Here is a 19,975-nt window from a genome sequence, read left to right as displayed (position 1 = left end):
TCACAACAGCCCCCAAAGGGAGAGGGGGGAGCATAAAGGCCTGGCTTGTAAACTACAGACTGCCTGCCAGCATATTATGGACACAACTAAAGAAAGGATGTTGAAAGATGATAATTGCTTTATACTGTAGCAAGGCTGTGAGATCCTTAACTGAAGGACCATTTCCGACTTACTTCTGTATCCCCAGGACCTACGACAGTGCTTAATACAGATTAAGGTGTTCAGTAAATATTGATTCAGTGACTCAAAACACTAGGTAAAACCAGGTAAGAATGCCTACCATCTGTTCTTTAGAAAGCTAGATTTTGAGGATTAATTATCTAGTAAATCGATTATCATGAATGTTTCTATGAGCAGATTTTAAATAAAATATTCAGAGTGATTATATTACAAAAATACCATGGATATATATGTGCTTATATTCGCACATACAATACTGAGGTGTTACAGAAAAATCTTTGAGCTTTTCATAGTTTTATCTCTTCAAACTGCATTTTAAATGTTATGAAATATTTCCACTTTTTAGAATAAAAAGATGGTTATTGTTATGTGCATAATATGCTCATCTGATGTCGCCAGATGGTTCAACCTAGGGTATGGAGAGAAAGGGAGGTAATTCCAACATATCTCTAATTGACAGAGCAGAAGAGTTTGTTACCGAGTAATCAATGGGCTCACTGCCTGATGAATGTAGAGGCTAATACCATGGCACCGGCTTTTGGGAAAAGAAAAGCTTTATTGCACGTGGGCTGGCAAGGAGACAGGAGGAAATGCTCAAATCTGTCTTCCTAAGCTGGGGTTTGGGTTGGTTTTTATAAGCATAGGGTAATGAGATGTGATCTGATTGGATCTTGTAATGAGGTGATGCTGGGAGGCATGATCTGACTGGATCCTGCTATGGAATGAAGCCAGAGCTCAACCTGGTTGGATGCTGCCATGCCATATCTACTTCTTAATTCAGTCCCTCCTCCTTGATCTGAGCACTTGGTTTCCCCTGTGGCTGCATGCTTGGTTCATCTAGGCATGCTCAGGTTACATGACCTCAGGGTTCATGGCAACTGAAAAACAACTCACAATTTTGTTACATAAAAGTTGAACCAAGGCTGGGCAAGGTGGCTCACACCTGTAGTCCGAAGAATTTAGGAGGTCAAGGCAGGAAGATCACGTGAGGCCAAGGGTTCAAGACCAGCTGGGATAACATAGCAAGACCCCATCTCTATAAAAAAATTTAAAAATCAGCTGGGCGTGGTGGCATGTGCCTGTAGTCTTAGCTGCTCAGGAGACTGAGGTGGGAGGATCACTTGAGCCCAGAGTTTGAGGCTGCAGTGAGCTATGATTGTATCACTCCACTCCAGCCGGGGTGACAAGCTAGATCCTGTCTTAAAAAAAGAAAGAGGGAGGAAGAGGGGGGAGGAAGGGGGAGGAAGGGGGGGAAGAAGGGGAGGAAGAAGGGGAGGAAGAGGAAGAGGAGGAGGAGGAGGAGGAGGAAGAGGAGGAAGAGGAGGAGGAAGAAGAAGAAGAAAGAAGGAGAAGGAGAAGAAGGAAGAAGGAAGAAGAAAGAAAGAAGAAAGAAGAAAGAAGAAGAAGAAACAGATTGGTCTGGTGCAGCAACAAGTTGAGGCCCAGGGCACAAGGAGGAGAGCCCCTATGGAATCTTCTTCCTTAACCACAAGGATGCCCAGATGTCTAGAGATGGCTCCTGGACACAGGCTAAGGAACTGTTTGTCGTCCAGAAGCAGCCTCCTAGAGCCCGGGATCTTCAGAGGCTTGGTTAGCCTCTTAATTACCATAGCTTTCCAGTAAGTTGCAGACCCAGGGGACTGAAGTTGATTCCTCAGGGAGAAGCTCCTTGTCACTTTAAGGTGCATTCAGTCCTCTTTGTGACCTTCCTGCACTGAGGCCAACCCCTCACAAGACTGCCTGTGTTGGTGGCCTAAAACTCCATTACTAAGGCCTTATGCAGTGCTGATAAGGAGAGCTCGTTCAGAGGAAGTGTTGGGCCCACCCAAAGGAGGGAACGCCTTTACTCCTGCATGCCCAGTTGAATTAAGCATGCAGCTACAGGGGAAACCTAAGTGCTCAGACGGAGGAGGAGGGGCTGAATTAAACCTTTTTCTGGACGAGGAAAAAGTTTTTTCCAAAAAACTCTCGTTTCGCTGGAGTTGAAGGAGCCTGCGCCAGCGGCCCAGTAACCCCTGGGCTCCTACAGGAGGGCTGGGCGGCTGCCGCGTTCCTCCGTTTTCCCAGAAGCCTCTGCGCGGCCTCACAGAGATTAAAAACGCGGGAGCGAGGCCCGGCAGCACCAGTTCTGGGGCTTTTGCTTTCGCTCGATTAGTTGCTGTGGGGCTGCTCCGCGGGCCTCGCCTGGACGCTGACTCCCTGCAACTTAGCCCTGATCCTCAGGAAGGCAGGCCATCGAGAGTCCAGAGGCACCCGAGGCCTGGGGGTAGGGTGGGATAGCAATGTGGCCGCTACGGGTCTATACCCGCAAAAAGCGGGAGGGTCAGAGGCTCAATCTCACCCCGACGCCAGACCTAGGCTCTCCAGCGAAGGCGGAGGCCCCGCCAGGTACATTCTCAAAGCTCGCCCACCGTAAGCTCAGCCGAGCTGCCTGCGGGACGGGACCGAGGGCGGGCGGGGGCGCTAGGCCTCGGGCCCAGGACCCCCCCGAAGCCGGTGGGTGGGTTTCTTGCCCTGAAACGTGCCGCCCTGTCTCAGGTTCGAAGAGAAAAGGCAAAGCGCACGGCTTGTCGAAGATTGCAGAGAAAGCAGAGCGGAGCAGGCAGGGAGGTAGCGGCTCTGGGCCGCCCAGGTATGTAGCCTCGAGTAACAGCCCCATCCTAGCTGGCCGCCTCAGAAAACTTCAAGCCGAATTTTCTGCTAGTAGCCTTTATTCTCACAGTCAATGAGCAAAACAAATACAGTACTCTGATTTTGCTCTTCTCAGAACATGGACCCCAAAATTTGACTTCAGCAAGATTTATTTTTAAAAAGGGGAAGGCTTGCCAATTTACGCAAAAGGAAGTGAGATAAATTGGTCGGTGAGCTAAACGATTGTGTCCCTGCATTTGGGTTTTGGTGCAAGTCACCACTCTGGTACTTACTTCGTCCTAAAGGTGTCCCTAAAGAGCCTTTCAGATTCTAAAGAGTCTGAACAGAGACGTGGAGAGCCAAATCCAGATGGTGAAAACTAATTGTGTTGTCTGTTTGTTAGCCCTCGCTTAGCAGTTACAGGAGAGAAAAGCCTGCAAGAAAATAGGTCTAGTGAAGACATCCAGGATGAGAAGATTGCACCGTTGAGTGTATGTATGTTTCTCTTTTAGTCCTTGGATACACTTAGTGTAGAGATTATCAGTACCTGATGTACCTCCGGATGAAAGAATAAAATGGGCTTTGTTCTGTAGATGTTACATAGCTCTCCAGTATTTTTATAAACACCGATGTGTCTTTAGACAGGGCCTTGAATTTCTGACTTGACTAGATTCATAGTCATGCATTTTTGTTTTTCTCTTTCCCTTGACACGTTTTTGGAGAGACGTCCATAATTGGTGAATTTTCTGTATGACAAATACAAAATGTTACTTAATAACTCCTTTTTTCATGTTTTCCATTTGATTTTCCATTAACAACTGGAAACATTCATTACTAAGGGTTTAATATGTTACAGAGCATTCTAATGTTTATTCATTAGAATATTTTATAACTTCTTGATGTGCTGTATTTAATATGAATTCTGTGCTATATTTTAAAGCTGTACAGCACTAATTTAGGGAAACTCAGATTTTAAAAATTGCTTGTGATTCATCTGACATTAACATTAAACTTCATAGTCAAGTTCCTTTTTTTTTTTTTTTGGAGACAGGGTCTTGCTCTGTCACCCAGGCTGGAGTGCAGTGGCACAGTCTTGGCTCACTGACTGCAGCTTCCGTCTCTCGGGTTCAAGCGATTCTCCTGCCCCAACCTCCTGAGTAGATGTGATTACAGTCGTGTACCACCACCCAGCTAATTTTTGTATAGAAGGGGTTCTCCAGGTTGGCCAGGCTGGTCTTGAACTCCTGACCTCAAGCGATCTGCCCGCCACGGCCTCCCAGAGTGCTGGGATTACAGGCATGAGCCATCGCACCTGGCCAAGTTCTATTTTTTTTTAACTTAATATTCCTTTATAACATGTTTTTGGGGGAAGGCAGTTTCAACACAAGACATTTTTTTAAAAGGCTTTCATCCCATATTTTAACAGTGTAAAGTAGTCCTTGTAGAGTATTTATACTATGAAAAAATAGTGTTTTGAAAGTTTCTTAAAATTTTTATATATTTCTGTTCCTTTTTTCCTGTCTTTAAAAAAAATTACAAGTTGTCTTATTGTATATTCCCATACATTAAATATTCTTCAAAAATATGACTTTCAGTGTCTTCATAGTGTTTTGTCTTATAGATAGATATACTGTAATTTGTATTACTATTTCTCTGTGGTTGGGAAATTGAGATTGTTTCCTAGGTTTTGCTGTTATTGATATCCATAGACATTCTGTTACAGAAGTTTTTTGTGTACCTCACATTGTTACCCTAAGATAAATACTTTGCAGTGGATCACAGGTTGGATCATGTTTCAAGTTTTTTATTCATGTTGATAAATCAGCACCATCTTAAAATTTTATATATATGTGTGTGTATATATATGAAATAGATAGATAGATGAAAAGTAGCATTTTTTTACTTTTCATTTCTTTGAATGCTGGGGAAGTCGATACTTTTTTTCTCAAATTATTGGCCATTTGTACTTTTTTGTGAAATGTCTATTAAATATTAAAGATGGCTATACTTTTGTACATACATATATAACCAATGTTTCCATATTTGTTTACTTGCCTTTAATTTTATTTCTAGCATTTTAGACTTACTAGTCTTTTCTTTTGATTTATATATTTGCCTCTATAGATGGAAAAAAAGCCCCTTCCCACTAGGGAACCAGAAAAATATTCACCTCTATCTTCTATTTGCTGTCATCCCACAGTAGTTAGTTGACTAGCATATTGTTGATTACAAGATATGTTCATAGTATTTTAATTTTTTTTAGGTTTAATATTAAATATCAGATTACATCTGAACAATAAACTGAATGTATTATATATATGAAACATACAAAGTTGATGTTTTCATTTTTCTAAAATAAATCTGTACAAGATTATAATATAGAAATGAACAATCTCATAATTTTGCTATAGTTTTAATTCTTATTTCACTTAGGAATCAGTTACTGATGACCTCCAGGTTGATAGTAGTTCATCAAGTAGTGAACTAGTATCAGGTAAGACTGTCAAATGTGAACTCCCTCAGCTTTCTGTTTTTCCTCCAAACATAAGCATCCATCTGTATCTCTCCCCATCTTCCCATCTCAGTGGAAGAGGTGTCTTTTCCCTACTCCAAAGTGAATCCTTCTGACTCTGCTATAGATCTCATCCTTAAAGCCTTTAAGCACATGCCAGTAAATGTGAAATTACTTGTGATAAGTACTGTAAAAGAGATTGACTTGAGTGTGATTAATTGAGTTTACCTAGAGAAATTAGGGAAGACTTCCATGAGGGAATGGTAATTGAATTAAGATCTGAAGGAGAGTAGAAATTAACTATGCAGAGATGAGTAAAGAGAAATTCAGGCAGAGGGAAGCTCTAACATGGGACTGAGCATTATGTGTTGAGTAACTGAAGAAGGCCAGTATGACTGCAGTACAGAGAGTAGGAGGAAATGTGAGTGTAAGACAGGATTAGACAACCGGTTTGAGGCCCTGCATAGCCTTGTAGTCCATATAAAAAATATTGATGTTTATATTTGGAGCAGCAAAAGTCATTGAAGTCATTTTAATAGAGAATGATATGATCACTTTAGCTGCAGTGTGGAAGAAGGACTGGAAAGAATCAGGAGTGCAGTTAAGAGGCTGTTCAAGTAGTTTAGGGGAGAAATAATGGTGCCTTCTACTAGGGTGATGACATTGGAGATGGAAAGAAGGGTGCTGATGTGATGTGATGGCTATTTTAGGTTATGAGACAGGATTTGGCAAATGAAGAGTGAAGGAGATGGAGGTGTCAAAGATGACTACTGTTTCTGGCTTGTATAACTGGATACAAGGTAGTGTCATTCACTGAAAGAAAAACTGGTTTGAAGAAAAGACTAGAAATTCAGTTTTTAGTACATTAAGTTATGAGTGCATTTAAGATGACTAAGTAGCAATATCAACCAGATAGTTGGATATGGAGGGCTGGAGATAGAAATTTGTGAGCCATCTACATATTGGTATAATCAAAGTTATTTTGAAAACAAGGATGCCATCAGCACATCAGAAATACAGAGGAATTCTTAAAAGCAAATGAGACAAGATTGATGAACATATCAACAGCAGGAAAAAAAACCACTGCAGAGGTAAAAGTAGCCTGGAAATACTCTAAACCCTTGATCAGTAAAGCAAAAGACTGTAATAGAAGAGCTCTTGATCGGGCACGGTGGCTCACGCGTGTAATCTCAGCACTTTGAGAGGCCAAGGCAGGCGGATGACTTGAGGTCAGGAGTTCGAGACCAGCCTGGCCAACATGGTGAAACCCTGTCTCTACTAAGAATACAAAGTTTAGCAGAGCATGGTGGCAGGAGCCTGTAATCCCAGCTACTCGGGAGGCTGAGACAAGAGAATCGCTTGAACTTGGGAGGCGGAGGTTGCAGTGAGCCAAGATTGTGCCATTACACTCCAGCCTGGGGGACAAGAGCGAGACTTCGTCACCAAAAACAAAAAAAAAAAAAAAAGGAAGAGATCTTGAAGGAATTGTCAAGGTGATGGATTAAGAACTACATTTGAAATATCTGGTCCCTTTTTCATAATCCCCTTCTTATATTGGAAACTCTGACAGCTACCAGTGCCTGCTGCCAGGAGAAAACCCTGATAATTACTCCCAAGCAAAGTGAACTGTTGGGGGGGCTGGCTCTTAAGGGTCAATGTTGGGGCTGAGTTGATAAACAGAGGAGAGTCTGAGTAACTCCATATTGCTACAAGGATAGCAGAGGAAGAAAAAAGTAAAAGATGTAGTCAATTCTTATGTTTGTTAACTCAATAATAAAGTTAGTATGGCTCTCTGAACCGTGAGACTTCTGATACAGCAGACTTACAGTGTGGACACTGGCCAGACAATTAGGGCAGTGCCCCCATGTCACCTACAGTACCTAAAAAATACAGGACATCCCCACCTAGAACACAAGTTCCCAGAATGTCTCATCACTCTTCCAAGATCTCCAGAAGCAAGCCACTATTTCAGAATTTTTACTTACTGCCATATAAACAGATTCTCAGAGAAACAAATAAGGCAACCAGGAATATCCAAACTTTTGAAGAAAACCAGTTCCATGGAAAAGAGGCAACAAATGCAACAAACAGAGCTAACGTTTGAGGAAATGGCACAAAACTAAATATCTGTAGATACAAGAGGCCACTGAATCCATAATATAGCAGGCTGCTATGAAAAAAATTATAGTCCCTGGGAACTAAAAATATTATCAAATTAGAACTTAACCAAAGAGTCTAATATTGGAATTAATTCAACTAAAATTAGTGAGCTAGAAAATAGACTAGAGGAATATTTCCTAGAATGCATTGCCAAAGAACATGGGAGGTGCTCAGGAAATGCTTTTCTCTCCTTCTTCCTCCTCTCCCTTCTTTGCCTTATTAACTTTTTCAAAAATAAATTCAGGAGCCATTTCTCCTGGGAAGCCTTTTCTGACTTCTCTTTTTCTAGGTGACTTGTTCTACCCTGGTAGTTCTGTGGCACTCTGTATACTTCTGTCAAAAGACTCAAAACCACAGTGTAATTGTTTTTGTCTGTCTTTAACTCTTCAAAAAGAGGAAAATGGCTCTAAAACCATTGAGAATTAGCACTATCTTTTATCTTCCTATCTCATGCTTGGAATACATTTTCAAAGATAATACAGGTTCAAATAATTGTCGAATGTCTCAAATGCTTGTTGGATGGGTCTTGTACTCTATTTAGAGAAAATACCATTTAACCATAATCAGCATTTTCTAAAATCATAGTTTAAATATATGAGAAATGTCCTTGATTACTAGGTTTATCAAGTTGACATGTGAAAGGTATAAGGAAATACAAAATTAGTTGTCTCTAACTTACAAACGGCTTGTATTCTGAGAGTGCATTTGCTGATTGATATTTGAAACTTGAAATACTTTTTCCCATAATAAAATACTGTGATGGGCTAAGTTTTGAGCAGCCCACAGAATTCTAGTTAACATATGATTTATTATTTTAATTCTACCTTAGAATCTAGTAACTTTATAACACGTTGAAAAATTAATTAAGGATTTTATATTTAATGTTGAAGATTGAATACACATTTACTTCTCTTTTCTGAACCCCTACTAAAATATCAATAAAGGCATAAAAATGTTGTAAAGCCGTAGGTTCAAAAAGAAGAGACCTCAGCTAGCAACAGATAATTAATGAAAGTTTGGAATGTGGAAGGTAGATTAATGAATTATAATTGACCTAACCGATCTTAAAAAAAAAAAAAAGCCTGAAAACTAGGTGTCTAGAGTAGAGACAAACCAAGAAACAAATTGATTCAGGCTAAAGGTTCAGGAATTAGAGGCATTACATATTCCTGGAGGAAATCTTTAAAATAAGATTTTTTTTGAATCTTCAAAAGTAACAGATGCTTTGATCCTTTCCCTAACACACTGTGGCCAGGCAACTATGCTTCTTCCCACCCTGGTAGTCTAAGACATTGAAGCAGAGGGACTAGATTCAAGGATACTGTACTGAAAACTAGCAGTGACCGGGGAGGAAAGGGAATTAAGTGAAAGTCTATATATTTTGATGTGAAATCCCCAGACCCCTTATGCACTCAGGCAAATACACTCCAACTAGAAGATTAGAGGATTCCTCTTTTGGAAATTTCTGTCCCCAGGAGAAGACTGGAATTTGTGCATTCTGGTAGTGTGGCCTGGTCCCTGTCTAAATGCTCTTCAGTAAAATCCACTTCTTCCTAAGCCCCAGTTGTTATGCCATTTTGGTACCTCATTCTTGAACATTCAAGAATTAGCAGACATTTTAAGTAAACATTTAAAATAACAGCTACTAAATAAAAGAAACTTGAAGGACAATGACAGTACAAGAAAAATCTTTTAAAGAGCCACAGTTTCATTAATATCCTCAGGATGATGAAAAAATGTTGTGTCCATGAAACAAGTGCAGGTTCCTATAAAAAGCGTTCAGAACAAAAAGAATTCGTTAAAAAATAAAAATGTGAAATCAGAAAACATTCTGTAGAATTGCATGATAAATTTAAGGAAATATTCCAAAAAGTTGAACAAACATGAAAGAGAAGATAAAGGATAGAAATAGCATCAGTGGTGACACAACTCCATAAATGTACAAAAAAACCACTGATTGTACACTTTAAAAGGGTGGGTTTTGGCCGGATATGGTGGCTCATGCTTGTAATCCTAGCACTTTGGGAGGCCGAGGCGGGTGGATTGCCTGAGCCTAGGAGATTGAGACCAGCCTGGGCAACATGGTAAAACCCTGTCTCTACTAAAATACAAAAAATTAGCCAGGCATGGTGGGGTGCACCTCTAATCCCAGCTACTTGGAATTTTTGAGGCAGGAGAATTGCTTGAACCTGGGAGGCGGAGGTTGTAGTGAGCCGAGATCACACCATTGCACTCTAGCCTAGGTGAGAGAGCGAGACTCCATCTCAAAAAAAAAAAAGGGGGGGGGTGAGGGGTGAGTTTTATGGCATGTGAATTATATCTCAATAAAGTTGTTATTTTAACAAGAAAAATAATTAGAAGATGAGTCCAATGATTCTAACATCTAAAAAACAGTAGTTCAGACATTATAAAGTAAACAGAAGGAAAATTATTAAACACACAAAGCTAGAAATTTTCCTAGAATTAAAAATGGTCATGAGTATATTTACTGAAAGAGCCATTCAGATTCTGAATAGTATGAACAGAGATACTGAGAGCCAAGTTTGGATGGTGCAAACTGCTCACCCCAATAAACGAAAAAAAAAACCACACCAAGTTACAACATTATATAATTTTTAAATCTTCAAGATAGAGAAATGTATTAGTTTTCCAAAGAAAAAATAATCAGTTGCAATAAGCGATCAAGAATATCAGTGGCATTGGACTTCTGAAGAACAACTCCAGAAGGTAGAACATGGTGGGGAGAAAAATGTGTTAAGAATTCTAAAGAACACTGATTTTGCAGAGTCAAGATGGACTCCCACTCAAAAGTTGTCCTGGATGTCAACACTGATTATGCCATCCACACACCAAGAAGGTATGGAAAGGTATATTACTCATATAATGAGCCTTTCCTTTCTCGGGAGAAAGGTGACTCCAAGCAGGACTGAAAATGACTTGAGAATGCAGGGGAAGGAGACCTGGCCTTGAGTTTTCATGATATTAAGAGGATTGGACCAGGTTGAGGTTTCCTGTGCATGGTTTGAACTTTCTACCATTGCCAAAAGATGGAACACCAAAGCTCTCTTGTCACCCAGATGTGAGGTGGGAAGGGGAAGAGGGAACAGTGAGGTTTAAAAGCTGTCACACATCAAAAAATTGAATCAGTCTCTTAAATATACTAACCTAGAATTCTTACCCAGCCAAACTGTCACTCAGTTGTTAGGATAAAGGAATTTTTAGACACATCTTCTTTGTACCTTTTCTCAGAAATGAAGCAGATGTTTGTGAACCAGGAAATAAATCAATAAAGAAGAAATCATGGGATCTAGGAATCAAAGTCTCTTATCTAATACAGGAAATATGTGAATTTCTTAGGATAATGGTAAAGGGAAATACCAAGAAGACAACTGTGTGGGATGCATGGAGGACAAACAGTCCAAATTTGAGCAAATGGATTGAGATCTCCAATAGCTATACTTTTTTAAAAAAGAAGAAAAGACAGAAGAAGAGGGAGAGAGGGAGGAAAATAAAAAATAGATAACCTGGTGTTTTTAAAAGTACTGAGAGGAAATTTATACTCTTGGAAAAAGTTGGCACAAGGCCGGGCGCTGTGGTTCATGCCTGTAATACCAGTACTTTGGGAGGCCAAGGTGGGAGGATTACTTGAGGTCAGGAGTTCGAGACCATCTCTACTAAAAGTACAAAAAATTAGCCAGGCGTAGCAGCACGCACCTGTAATCCCAGCTACTCAGGAGGCTGAGGTGGGAGGATCGGTTGAGCTTGGGAGGCAGAGGTTGCAGTGACCCAAGATCCTGCCACTACACTCCAGCCTGGGTGACAGAGTGAGACTCCATCTCAAAAAGAAAGATAAAAAAAAGTTGGAACAAAATAGTACTTAGTATTAATACTAAATAAGTACTTAGAAAACAAATTTTTAAAATTAGGTAATAAATAGCTCAAAGGAAAAGAAATTGTAGCAAAAAGGTGATGAATGTGGCTCACAGTATAGGGCTTGGCTATGAGTATATTTGAATAGTCATAATAATAGAAACATTGAATGCATTTAATTTAGAAATGTAAAGGAGCTGCCTATCAAAAGAAACCATTAATAGAGTTGAAAGTAGTCATCTCTAGAGAGTAGAAAATTATGATGGGGAGATATGAGACAAGAGATTGCAGTTATTGCTATAAGCCTTGTAGAACTATTTGTCATTTTAACAATGAACAATTTGATAAAAATATATTTTTAATTGCATTTACATTTCTAACTTGTGACACCAGAACAGCCTCCCACTGATACAGCATTAACATTTATTATTTTTTCTACTCACCTACCCAGATGGTGGGCTTTCCTTATTTCTGAGCCTGGCTTGAGTTCTGGGGCTTGGTGTTAAGGATCGCTCAGCTATGAGGGGTATTCATAAAATTTTGAGAAATGGAAGGCCAGACAGATACAACATGTGGATGGGAAGGATGAAGACAGTGTGAGAAGGATAAAAGTTAGCAAGGACAGGGACAGGACACTCTAGGGCAGTTGGAGAAGGGAAAGCAAAGGATGCTCAGAGGGACAGCCTACTACTCTGACAGTTGAGGATATGGAGAAGGATGGTAGATTGAGTCAGTCAATTTAAGTGTTGCAGTGGCAGCTGGAGAAGATGGCCAGGTAGAAAACAATTCTCATTTTTAACAAGGGAGTTGGCATAGGAGAAAAAGTTGTGGTGAGGTCTTAGGAGGAAGGACGAAGAGTTAGTTGTCTCAGGTAGGTAATGGATGAGCAGAGATAGGTGTAAGTTAGTTCCAGGACAGGAAATAATAGGTTTTCAGAACAATGCTCCCCTTTGATCTCTTACTCACCACCCCCGACCCCCGCAACCAGTTTCTATCAGTGTTGATCTCTATCTTGTCATATTGGAAATGTTTAATAAATGTAGACTAAATATAGCAGAGCACATTTTCCCTTTTCTTACCAAATCTCTGGTTCTCCTCAACTTTTAGTACTATGTTCTGTCACCATCATTTATTGGACAGTTCTTCATTCTAGTCCACTCCCATAGGAATGACTTTAAGACCACTGAGTCTGGGAAGATTCTCTGTTCAAATATTTGTCCATTTTCTTATTGAGGATTTGTTTTCTTATTATTGAGTTTTCATAGTTCTTCATATTCTCATTTTTCTTTTTTTTTTTTTTCCTTTTTTTTTTTTTTTGTAGAGACGGGGTTCCACTATGTTGCTCAGGCTGGTCTCAAACTCCTGGGCTCAGATGATCCTCTCACCTTGGCATCCCAAAGTGCTGTTATTACAGGCATGAGCCACTGTGCCGAGCCAGTTCTTTACATTCTGGATTTCAGTCCATTTGCAAATGTTTTCTCCCTATCTGTAGCTTGTCTTTTTTTTTTTTTCCTTTTTCTTTTTTTTTGGATGGAGTCTCACTCTGTCGCCAGGCTGGAGTTCAGTGGCCGATCTTGATCTTGATTCCCTGCAACCTCCACCTCCTGGGTTCAAGAGATTCTCCTGCCTCAGGCTCCCAAGTAGCTGAGACTACAGGTGTGTGTCGCCACGCCCAGCTTATTTTTGTACTTTTAGTAGAGATGGGGTTTCACCATGTTGGCCAGGATGGTCTCTATCTCTTGACTTCGTGATCTGCCTGCCTCTGTCTCCCAAAGTGCTGGGATTACAGGCGTGAGCCACTGCACCTAGCCTATAGCTTTTCTTTTAATAGTCTCTTTTGAAGGGAAGTTTTAAATTTTGCTGAAGTCCAAATTATCAGTGCTATTGTTTTATGAATCTTTTTTAGTGTTATATAAAAAAATTCTTTGCATAACTTGGTGTTACCATTTTCTCCATTTTTTAAAAGAAGTTTTAGAGTTTTAGGAGTTACATTTAGATCTATGACGCATTTAGAGTTAATTTCTTTCCATGATGGAAGGTATGAGTGCAAGTTTTTTTATTTTGTTTTTTTCATATGGATACCTAGTTGTTCCAGCACATTTTGTTTAAAAGACTATCCTTTCTCCACTGAATTGCCTTTACATATTGGTCAAAAATCAGTTGCTTATCTATGTGTGAGTCTATTTCCATGCTCTCTTATTAAATTCCTTTAATCTATTTGTGTATGTGTAGGCTTATTGTTTTATAGATGAAATAACTAGAATCACCCTTTCCTCAGCTAGTTAGCTTACAATTAGTGGGTTACTTATATATAGAACTTAAATTTTGGCTGGGCACGGTGGCTCATGCCTGTAATCCTAGCACTTTGGGAGGCCGAGGCAGGTGGATCATGAGGTCAGGAGTTCAAGACCAACCTGGCCAACATGGTGAAACCCCGTCTCTACTAAAAATACAAAAAAAAAAAAAAAAAATTAGCCAGGACGGTGGCGCATTCCTGTAATCCCAGCTACTCGGGAGGCTGAGGCAGGAGAATTGCTTGAACTGGGACCCAGGAGGCGGAGATTGTAGTGAGCCGAAATCAAGCTACTGCACTCCAGCCTGGACTATAGAGTGAGACTCAGTCTCAAAAAAAAAAAAAAAAAAAAAAAAAAAAAATTAAATTTTTGAGCCAAGAATCACAACTGAACCAAAGTAGAGAAAAGGAGTAAGTTTTAAAACTTTGAAAAACAACAAAAGGGGATTATAACAAATTTATCACCATCAAAAACAGAATGATTGTCCAAGATCAAATTAAAATAGTTTAAAAGATTATGCCTTTTTAGTTGTATGTAGAAGCAGTTTTATGTTCTAGTAATAATGTATAACTAAGCATGTACATTTCCATACATTTCAATTTTTAGGATTTCACATCTGTTTTGTATCAAAACATTTATCCATTTTGTTTGTTCCTTTATTCTACAGGATTAAGTTTGCACCATGGTATGGCCAGTTCTCTTCTGAGCTGTTCAATCACAGACTCTTACGCAGAATACAAGAGTTCTGAAGAGAGCTTTCCATCACCTGAACTGTTCAGAAAATCAGATTATTTAGGTGAGAAAGTAATTCCAACCTTAAATTGCTCTTCTACAGAAATTATTCTTTTGTCCACAAATCCTCCAATGAATAAACGTCCCTTTCAAGAAGGCATACTCCTCTTCCTCACCACCTCACGTCCCTGACCATTACCCGTTGTGTTTCATTCTCAGTCACATAGGACTAATAGAGCAAAAGCCCTCAGATCAAGGAAGGATGAAGAAATGTCATTTAGCATTTATATGTAATACACATCCAATTATTAATCAATTTTGCACCTAATGAATATATACTTGTTCTCTTGAACCATGTGTTATCTTTTTTTTCCTATACTTATCTTAGTTTTCAGCAAATAACTTAAATGTTAGCTAGGCCAAGTCCCTGCTTGAATTTTCTCCACAAATTAAGAGTTATTTACATTTATTATACATATAAATATAGCCCTTGGTTAATGATGGCAGATCAAATACATGCCTTACTCTACAATCTTGCAATGGCAGAAAACAGCTTTTTCTTTGAAGTAATACACTCATAAGGACAAAGATAATTGGAAAAAAGAAAGTACAAAGTTTGGAAGGTTAATCAGGTGGTCTGATACAGCAGACGTAAGAAAGCAGAGTCCTAAACCAACAATGTGAATACCTCAGAAACAAGCCAATTTGCACTATAGTGTCACAGAAAAGCTCATAATTTGGTTGTGCCAAATACTTGTAAATAGATGTCAAAAACATGAAAGATGTGGTTAACTGCTCCTTTCCTGCTCAAAGGGAGCCTGGAGATTTATTCTTTAGAATATTTTGAAACAGGGACTCTAGACTGGAGAATACTAAGTCCTTTTAATAGCAGGGATACTGTGGTATTTTGAAATATCAGTCCCAATTATTCGTTTCTCTGTGGTATTATATTCATACCCTCGTAATGGGTGGAGTGTACTTTTCCACTCTCTGGCTTTGGGATTGGCCATGTCACTTGCTTTCTGCAACAAACACAATTTAAGAAAAGCTTTCAAATTGCTTAAATGGTTGGGCTTGTCTTCTTGCACTTTTGCCATTATCATGAGAATGTATCCTAATTAGCTTCTGCCTCTCTCGTGGAACCCCAGAATGAGAGTTACAGAGTGGAGCAGTCTAGGCAACCAGCTCACTTCAGAGAACTGCCCCAGCTGACCTGCAGACCTGTAATCTGAGTTACCTGAGCCAACTAATAGACATGGAAACAAAAAATAAATGCTTTTCACTTTGTGCCACTGAGATTTTGTGGTTGTTTATTAAACAGCCAAAGCTGACTGCTGCAGATAATGTACTGAATTTGGAAGAGGGAATTAAGTAAAAGTGTACATCTTAAATTATGGGATCTGCTCACCCAATGCTTATTTCCACCCCACCCCAGTAGCCCATTTTTCTTGTCAGCTTCCCAGACTTGAACCTTCTGTTGAGAAAATGGAAGATTATTTTCTCAGGAACTGAGTACCCCAGAAGAAAATATCTAAAGATACTGACCTCAGGAGTCCTCAATGAAACTGACCGGGTGGAAGACCCTACAGTGAAGCCAACTATGTGACAAGCCCCACCTAGGTAATAGGGATACCACTTAGCCTTTTAGGAACCGCTTTTAAATATGAACAGAGAGCCAAGGATCACCAGACTTCTGAGGAAAGCCTCTAACATTAAAAAGAGATATCAAAACAAAACAAAATGTGAGAATGGTGTCAGAAAGATGTTGAAACAGGAAGCCATGGACCTGCCTACTCCTTATGGACACACCAATTCAACAGCAATTTATGGACCAGTTCCCTTTGTGAAAAATTCAGAAAATAGTCGACAGGCGCCTGCATCCTGGCAAGCATGGGGCCGCCCACATCAAAGCCAGTAGGAAAATTTGAGACATCTTCACCATAATTCCTACTCCTAGCACAGCATCATACAATTGAGAGGAAACCCATACCACAGCCTTCAGCTTCTCCCTGAGGGGAAGAGCAAGATAAGGGACTTGACAATACATCCAGTGTTCTGAATTCTCTGAGGGATGCCTGAGGGAACTGATTTCAGTCTTGCCTGTGTCAGAGTGCTGATAGGACCCAACATACCCAAGGTGACTGGTGACTACTGAGAACAAAGATGACAGTTTGGTCTAGGACACAAACATTTGCCATAGGCTCTCCACCTAGCTCAGTGCAGAGTGAGTGGGGGAAAAAGGATTCCAGCTTCTCCCTCGGGAGAGAAAGAGTTGGACTTTGTGTCCAATGTTCCAACTTTTCAAGGGATGTTCTTGGGACTAGCTTCTGTCACACCTGTCTTACAATGTTGACAGGATCTGACATATTCTAAATGCCTGGAGGCTGATAACAACAAAGATGGTGGTTTGGACTAGCACAAAGATTTGAGAGATCCCTGGGTAGGCTTATTCATAAGGATCTTCTGTACAATGCCAGTCTGCAAGACTGGGAGAAGTGGCTGTTATTTTCTAATGTGTAGATGCTTATAAAAGTAAAATTGTCAAGGAAAATTAAGAAGCAGGGAAACATGGTCCAAACAAAGGAACAAGATAAATCCCCAGAAACTGACCCTAATGAAATGGAGATATACAAATTGTCTGACAACTAATTCAAAATAATCGTTAAAAAGATGCTCAACAAGCTGAGAAGAACAATACATGAACAAAATAAGAATTTCAACAAAAAGCTTTAAAAAGAACAAAATAGGAATTTTTGGAGCTGAAGAATACTATAACTGAACTGAGGCCAGGCACAGTGGCTCATGCCTATAATCCCAATGCTTTAGGAGGCTGAGGTGGGAGGATCACTTGAGCCAAGGAGTTTGACCTTACAGTGAGCTATGATTATGCTACTGCACTCCAGCCTGGGTGACAGAGCAAGACTGCTCTAAAAAAAAATAAAAAAGAATAAAAGAAAAATTCAGTAGAGCAATATAACAGCACACTAGCTCAAGAAGAATCAAGAATTAGTGAGCTTGAGGACAGGTCATTTTTAAAGACTCCAAAAGCAATTGCAAGAAGAACAAAAATTGACAAATGGGACCTAATTAAACTGAAGAGCTTCTGCACAGCAAAATAAACTATCAACACAGTAAACAGACAACCTACAGAATGGGAGAAAATATTTGCAAACTATACATCCAACAAAGATCTAATATCCAGAATCTATAAGAAATTTAAATCAGCAAGCAAAAAAACGATCCTATTAAAAAATGGGCAGAGGACATGAATATAAAGAAGACTAAAGAAGTATGTCTTCTTCTCATTAGAGAAATACAAATCAAAACCACAATGAGATACCATCGCATACCAGTCAAGGTGGCTATTATTAAAAAGTCAAAAAATAATGTGTTTGTGAGATTGTAGAGAAAAGGGAAAGCTTATACACTGCTGGTACACAGGAGGAATGGGAATATAAATTAGTTCAGCCAATGTAGAAAGAAGTTTGCAGATTTCTCAAAGAACCTAGAACTATCATTTGACCCAACAATCCTATTACTGGATATATTTCCAAAGGAATCATTCTATAAAGACACATGAACACATATGTTTGTTGCAGCACTTTTCACAATAGCAGAGACGTGGAATCAACCTAAATGCCCATCAGTGGTAGACTGGATAAAGAAAGTGTAGTACACATATACCATGGAATACTACACAGAAATAAAAAAGAATGAAATCATATCTTTTGCATCAACATGGATGCAGCTAGAGACTGTTATCCTAAGCAAATTAATGCAGGAACAGAACACCAAATACCGTATGTTCTCATTTATAAGTGGGAACTAAACATTGAGAACACATGGACACAAAGGAACAGTAGACACTGGGGCTTACTTGAGTTTGGAGGGTGGGAAGAGGGTGAAGATTGAAAAGCTACCTATTGGATACTATGCTCACTATCTGGGTGACAAAATCCATTTGTACACGAAGCCCCAGTGACACACAGTTTTCCCATGTAACAAACATGCATGTGTACCCCCTATATCTAAAATAAAAGTTGGAAGAAAAATAAAGGTCATTTAGCATTATGCCATTAGTGAAGAAAAAAGAATGAGAAGATTGAAGAAATCCTAAGAGACTTGTGAGCCACTATCAAGCAGACCAACATTTGCATTATGGGAGTCCCAGAGAAGAAGAGAGAAAGGACTAGAAAGTGTATTCGAAGAAATAGTGGCTAAAATCATCCCAAATCTGGGGAATGAAATGGACATTTAGATCCAGGAAGCCCAAGGGACCCAAGTAGAAGGAAGCCAAGAAATCCACACTGGGAAACACTGTAATTGAGTTGTCAAAAGTCATATACAAAGATAATTTTGAAAGCAGCAAGTAAAAAGTGACTTGACATGTACAGGGGAGCCCCCATAAAACTATGAGTGGATTTCTCAGCGGAAACCTTACAGATAAGAGAGAATGGGATGATGTATGCAAAGTGCTGAAAGAAAAATTAGCAGCATTATACCCAGGAAAACTGTCTTTCAAAAATGGAGAGACAAGGAGTTTCCCAGACAAACAAAAGCAGAGGGAATTTACCATGACTAGACCTGCCTTACAAGTAATGCTGAAAGGAGTTATTTAAGTTGAAACTCAAGGATGCTAAACAGTAACATGAAAGTATAAAACTCATTGGTAAAGGTAAATATATAGATAAATGCAGAATACAGTAATATTGTAATAGTAGTTTACTATTAAGCTCTTCAGTTTAATTAGATCCCATTTGTCAATTTTTGTTTTTGTTGCAATTGCTTTTGGAGTCTTTAAAAATGACCTGTCCTCAAGCTCACTAATTCTTTATAGTACATTATTACAATAGTAATGTAATAGTAATTGTAATACTCTACAGAATACAGTAATATTGTCATAGTAGTATACCAGAATTAAATCACTTTTAGTTCTGGTGTACGAATTAAAAGATAAAAACGTTAAAAACTAACTGAAGATGTTAATAATACAACATAAAATATATAAATTGTGACATGAATAAAGTGCAGGAGGGGGAGAAGTATAAGTGTAGTTTTTGTATGCAATTGAAATTAAGTTATCAGCTTAGACTGTTACAACTATATAAGATTTTACGTAAGCCCCGTGGTCAACACAAACAAAATTCCTACGGAAGAATCACAAAAGAAGAAAAAGAAAAGCATTATCAATATATACAAAAAGCAGTGGAACACAAAGACAGCACTAAAGGAAAAAGGGACAAAACAATTACAAGACAGAAACAATTAGTGAAATGACAATAGTTAAGTCCTTACCTATCAATAATTACTTTAAATAAGTTAAACTTCCCAATCAAAACACAGAGTGACTGAATGGATAAAAGAACAAGATCTAATGATGTGATGTCTACAAATGACCCTCTTTAGATTTAAGGATACATACACTAAAAGTGGAGAGATGGAAAAAGATATTCCATACAAATGGTAACCAAAAGAGAGCAGGGGTGGCTACATTTATGTCAGACAAGATAGACTTTAAATCAAAAACATCATGAGCGACAAAGAAGAACAAAAATAATAATAAAAGGGTCAATTCACCAGGGAGATACACAGTTAT

The 19,975-nt window shown here is 39.1% G+C and overlaps 1 protein-coding gene across 2 annotated transcripts in view; it reads left to right on the top strand.

Annotated features, from left to right (window-relative positions):
- Positions 1-2,237: 2,237 nt before the first annotated feature.
- MEIKIN (meiotic kinetochore factor) overlaps positions 2,238-19,975 on the top strand; it is a 128,007-nt gene continuing 110,269 nt past the window's right edge. Inside the window, exons 1-5 of one of the 2 annotated variants that reach the window (XM_054555918.1) lie at positions 2,238-2,568; positions 2,719-2,812; positions 3,215-3,302; positions 5,245-5,305; positions 14,315-14,443. In XM_054555918.1, the coding sequence (XP_054411893.1) occupies positions 2,463-2,568; positions 2,719-2,812; positions 3,215-3,302; positions 5,245-5,305; positions 14,315-14,443 (478 nt within the window). In that variant the 5' untranslated portion in view covers positions 2,238-2,462. The remainder of the gene's footprint in view (positions 2,569-2,718; positions 2,813-3,214; positions 3,303-5,244; positions 5,306-14,314; positions 14,444-19,975) is intronic. The other variant, XM_024247389.3, reaches the window with a different exon arrangement.

The sequence above is a fragment of the Pongo abelii genome, chromosome 4 (genome assembly GCF_028885655.2).
Source record: "Pongo abelii isolate AG06213 chromosome 4, NHGRI_mPonAbe1-v2.0_pri, whole genome shotgun sequence".
NCBI lineage: Eukaryota > Metazoa > Chordata > Mammalia > Primates > Hominidae > Pongo > Pongo abelii.
The sequence above is the reverse complement of the archived record's forward strand: the minus strand, read 5'-3'. Positions and strand labels throughout refer to the sequence as shown.